Source organism: Cheilinus undulatus, linkage group 7 (assembly GCF_018320785.1).
Source record: "Cheilinus undulatus linkage group 7, ASM1832078v1, whole genome shotgun sequence".
Lineage (NCBI taxonomy): Eukaryota > Metazoa > Chordata > Actinopteri > Labriformes > Labridae > Cheilinus > Cheilinus undulatus.
In genome coordinates, this window is record NC_054871.1 from 25,821,897 (window position 1) to 25,827,354 (window position 5,458).

At 41.0% G+C, this 5,458-nt stretch overlaps 1 protein-coding gene across 1 annotated transcript; it reads right to left on the reverse strand.

Moving 5' to 3' along the window:
* Positions 1-301: 301 nt before the first annotated feature.
* prrg1 (proline rich Gla (G-carboxyglutamic acid) 1) lies at positions 302-4,450 on the reverse strand. The gene is made up of 4 exons (XM_041792112.1): positions 4,394-4,450; positions 3,507-3,549; positions 2,510-2,670; positions 302-1,689 (listed from the first exon to the last, which is right to left on the reverse strand). Exons 2-4 carry the CDS (start codon positions 3,514-3,516, stop codon positions 1,225-1,227), a joined length of 636 nt encoding a protein of 211 aa, XP_041648046.1. The 5' UTR covers positions 3,517-3,549; positions 4,394-4,450; the 3' UTR covers positions 302-1,224.
* Positions 4,451-5,458: the final 1,008 nt, after the last annotated feature.

Here is a 5,458-nt window from a genome sequence, read left to right on the forward strand (position 1 = left end):
AAACTTCTGTGGAATGTGTGTTTCCACTGAATATGTGAGAAGATGACAGTTCAGCTATAAGAAATGATTCGCTTGATCTATGGATTTTTTTTTTAAATTCTTAGCAGGTTTATTTTTGCTGGATTCCATTATGAGTGTTTTCTCGGGGGTAAATGTTTCTGAATCGTGAAAAGCAATCTTCTTTCCACACCAGTGTTAATTTTGACAGCATTTTTAATTTAGTTTAAGTTATAGTCTTTTGCCAAAATATCTTTTAGTTTTAGTCATAATTTAGTCATCTAAATTGTTTTAGCTGTAGTCTAGTTTTAGTTGATGAAACTTCCCAACATTTTAGTCAACGAAATTTACAGTAAATTTAGTCAACTGACTGGATCTCTCCCCAACTTACCCCACCACCACGCAGCAAAAGCAGTTGTGATTGGATCTCCCCTGTGTCTCATCCCACCTTACCACACAGCCAAAGTAGCTGTGATGGGATATTGCCTAACTTGCCCCCACTTTCTACATGACGAAATTAGGTCTGATTGGATAAAGTCTCTTTCAAACATTTTCATCTCGTTTTTATTTGTTGACTAAAATGTCAATTAATTTCATTTAAGTTTTTGTCCATGTGCACTTGTTTTTATTAGATACTGTCTCGTTTTCATCAGGGGAAAAAGGCTATTAACGAAAACTATAATGAAAATAATTAGTCAACAAAATTAACACTGTTCCACACAGAACACAAAAGTAAGAACAGAGTTCAATTGAGTGGTGTTATAAATAGGTTAAATGTTTGCTATTGGTCACTTATGTCTGAAGAATTGGCACTTACCTTCAATAAAGCATCAGTTCAACCCCATATACACTTTTAGATTTGTTGTCCCTCATTATGTTAACATCTTTATGCCACATGCATCATTTGTTATGCCCGCTGAGTGAAAGGATTTGCTACAAGGTGACAGCAATAGATGCAACTTGAGTAAAGTCAGCAGAGGTGTTGATTAGTTTTGGTATGTCATTACTCTTTCCTCCTTCCTGCTGTCACTTTACCTCACTGATAAAAGGTTAGTGCAAATTTCAACAGCGCTGGTTCCGGCAAAGATTGCATTTGTCCACTGACCACACAATTAGTTTCTGTTTGTGTTGAATGAGGAGGCTGGTAATACCACAACAGCAGCACTGCTTAGTAAGAACATGTTCTTAGTGTAGGTTAGGGTTTTATTGGAGGGTAGTGAGATAGGTTTACTTCCCATGGGATCCGCTGCCACTAGAAGAGCTGGTGTTGACAATGTCCTCGTACTGTGGAGGAGGCTCTGTCTCTATTTGGACATCCCCGTGGCCCACTGCCTCCTCGTAGGATGGTGGAGGGTCTCCAGCACTTCCTCTTCCTAATGTGAGCTCTGAGCCTGGATAAGCTGGGCTGCTGTGGATGCTGAGTTCTGATTGGTCACCATGGTGGTAATCCCTCCCCCAATGGTCCATTGAAACCACTGACAGGACGTGGTCATGGTGCGAATGTCCCAGGCTGGGGCTGCGCTGAGAGCGCTTACGGGAGTGGCAGCGCCACACAGTGATGGCAACAGCGGCGATGATGAACACAACTAGCAGCAATGGCACGATCAAGTAGAGGAATTGGACGCCACCCACCACTGTCTCCAGCCCTCCAGACGGACTGCTCTCTCGCACATACTCCTCCCAGAAACGTCTCTGCAGCCAATTAAGAGACAGAAACACAAGTTTTCAAAATCAATGTATCAAAGAGAAAGACTTTTTTGCTTGAAACAGTGTAAACACTGGGACACAAAAATGTTTTCAAATCACATTGTCACAGGACACTCAGTACAAACACATTTTATCAGGATTACTGCAACACAAAGGCAGTGGGCAACAACGCCAGAACAAAAAGTGAACAGATTATTGTGACTTTGCCCTCCAGCCTCTCACAATAGTTTTACAAATATGCCCCCTCTCTAGCAAGCACTCAGCTGTTCTTCCTGCTGATAATAATCACTTCCTGAAAAAACACCCACATTCCATTTCTAGCAAAGGGTTTCATCACTGGACACATGAACGCCTGTTCAGCTCTTTAAAAGGGATGCAGTGGATTTGATTTACATGATTAACTTGTGCAAGTTACTAAGCAGTACTAACAATAATTTGTGGGTTTAAGCTACAACTGGGTTTAAACCAGTCAGCTCCAGTTTAGAAAAATAACTTATTGCAAGATGTAGGCCACCAATCTTAGTACCTCTCTAACTGGGATTGTGTTTTGCTGCTATTATTATTTAAGTGATCCTGAGTGTTTAGTGAACATCTTTCAGATCAGTTACGGGTAGTTTGGGAAATCTTTCTTGATTGTGTTACAATGACCAAGTAAATCAAACCACTATTGCAAAAGGACACTGTATTTTGTGAGTAGCCATATGGTAAATGATCTGCAGGTGTTCAAATGTGTTTCCCCAGCATTTTCAGCCTTAAAGGCAGGAGGAATTGCAGGTGTGATGTGAAGCATTTCTCATCCCCTCACCGTCTTCTCATCATTTTCAAAGGCCTCCCGGGCCTCCTCATAGGTGCAGATCTCCTCACGGCATTCCCGCTGGATGTTACCCTGCTTCATCTCCTCCAGCAAGAAGTTTGCCCTGCGCAGCCGTCGCAGCACGGAGTGGGCTGCCTCCGCAGGCAGGAACACTGAGAGGGGCAACACATGGGCAGAGAAAGGAAATGGTGTAAAATTTGGTCAAAAACAAAGCACTGCATGCCTCAAGATAACAAGTAGAGACAAGAAAATGAATAACAGAGAGAAGAAGCGAGGGGCCAGTCAGTAAGAAGAACAGCATGAAAGAGGAAGAGCAGGGGGAAGAAGTAAGGAGAGAGTATTGAAAGAGAGACGATTGAGGCACTGGAGGAAAGAAGGATAGTAATGCTGGAGAAAAAGCTAAAGAAACAAAAGGGAGAGGGAGCGAGGTGGGGACCAAAACAAAGACTTTGGAACAGAGCTGAGCGCTGCCCAAAGCCCACATTTCTGCATAAAAACAAAAGCTCCTTTGATTTAGGCATCCATTCCTGGGCCACATAAGAGAAACTGGAGGAATGAACTTAGAGAGACAGAGCAGCCCTCTGTTTCACACAACCGAACATAAACTCTCCTACAGAAGCTGCACCAGTGCCACAGCATGCCCTAGGAATGTCTGATGTGGAAATGAATTAAAGCAGCTGTCAGTGTGACTCATAAACTCAGGGATTTAATGAGCTCAAGATTTGAAAAGCAAGGGAAAACAAAGATGAATATGAGAAAAAATGTTCAAAAACAGGAAATTCCCTTAGGAAATAATGGCAATTGTGTGTTAGAGATGACAGAAAAACCTGAAGGGTGACATTCCTACTTTTGTTTGACAAACAATGTAAAACAACACAGAAGGAAAAAAATAACAAGAAATTGGAGAGTTTCTGTTGAGATAAGAGGGGGGTGAAAACTTTGGCCCCTGCAGGGAAAAGCACTGATGAAGTGCACCACATAAACTCACCACTCCCCATGATTCCTGCCGGTCTGTTTGGGGTGATTTGTCTGAAAAGCAAACAGACACGAACATACAGCTTAGAACCTGCAGATACATAAGTCAATAATTAACCAAATCCCCTTGAAACTACAGATATTCCTTGTTTTTTTCATAAAATAATCAGCTTTTTAAAGCTTAAGCTTAATCCTTACAAAGGAACAATGTCCTAACATGCCATGAAAGAATGAAAACATTATAATATCACTCTTTAGCAGGAGCACTACCTACCAAATGTAAAAAGAGAATATACTTTAATCACTTTAAAAAGCACTTTTAAAAGAAACTATATTATAGGAGTAGCCCAGTCATATGGAACAATATTACGCTTTATAGGAAATGAAACATCGATGTTGTCGCAGGATTACTCTTTAAAGCACAGTTTCAACAGCTAGTCGTTGTATCCTTGACCACAGTGACAGTGACCAATGGCGGCTGCTGGTCACTGTTACACATGGATGTGTTACGGGAATCCTGCTCGTAGCTTCCCAGAATAGAGCACAAGCAGCGGAAACATCCTCAACAAAGCGTCGCCGCCCCGTTATACGGATAACAGCAAAGCACAAGCACTGACTGGCAAGCTCAGGCAGTGTTAGCTAGCTCTCCTGTGGCAGCTAAGGGTATATTTCTGCACATATGAGTACCGTTAGGAGCCCGTTAGCGGCCCATATATTGACAGGCGGTGATGATTTGTTGGACTTGAGAGGCTTCAGCAACGGATGCGATTTAACGAGCGACACGATTCAAACGAACGGATATACAGTCACAGAGGCCTAAAGACACACTTAATACATACACCAAGTGTTTACGATAGCCTTTTAGAGTAGAAATAATATTTATAATGACTTCAGCTCACCTTTTTTGTCCCCAAAATGCGCATAGACGATCCCTCGCCTTTCCACTGCCCTAGATTGTTGCCATGCAAGTTGCGCATGCGCTTAGTTGTGTTTGCGGACAGCGATCCTATGAACTGCCCTTGCCCCTCAGTTAAAAAGACAGCTCACAGACTAATACAGGCCACAAATCATAACAAACATCACCAATCTTGTGTAGTTTCATGTAAAACCATGAAGCATATTGACAAAAAAATGAGCCAAAACATGTGAACATCCTCGGTGCTTCTCGAAGAGAAAAGCTAATATTGCATCTAACTGAAAGGGTTTACTAGTACAAACTATTTCATAAAGTGTTGGTTCTAAATCAGCTCATAAACCTGCATCAAAGTTGACACACTGGTGGTAGAGTGTATACTTCCAAAAATCTTTTAGGCTTTATATTAATTCAAGTGTTTCAAGGATCGTACTCCAGTGTGTATTTCTCTGTCTCTTTAAAGCGCATCAAAGGAGTTTGAGCTGGTTATAAAACAGACTGAAAATAATAATTATGCCTGTGTATGACCTTCAAAAGGAAATGAGACCATCTTTGAGAAGACTGTGTTTTATTTAATGTAGCTGTTTGAAATACCTGTCACCCTGCCCATAAAAGGGGATAACAGGGAGAGGGTTTTGCCAAACTGGAAGACCATGTAGATCAGGGAAATCAAAGTCTATTGTAAAGTGAAGCTGTGATAACTGTATCCTTTATTTACCCTAATATTCACCACTCTTATCAAAGCAGCTTTTTAAGATTTATGTCAGAGTATAGAGCCCTCTACAAAACTCTTTTCTTAAAGGTGCAGTGTGTAAAATTGAATATCAGCAACTTTAACAGTCAATTCTAGATTGTGGTGCTCATTTCTGTGGTGAACACTGTGGCAACCAGTTGAATTTAATAAATGTGTATGTTATTTTTTCACTCTATGTTACCATAGAAACATACAAAATGCAAGAATCCAAGATGGTGGTGCCCATTGAGGGGATCCTCCCTGTGTATGAATAAAAGGCTTATTCTGAGTTAATTTTTAAAATAGCTTTTTTGTTTGT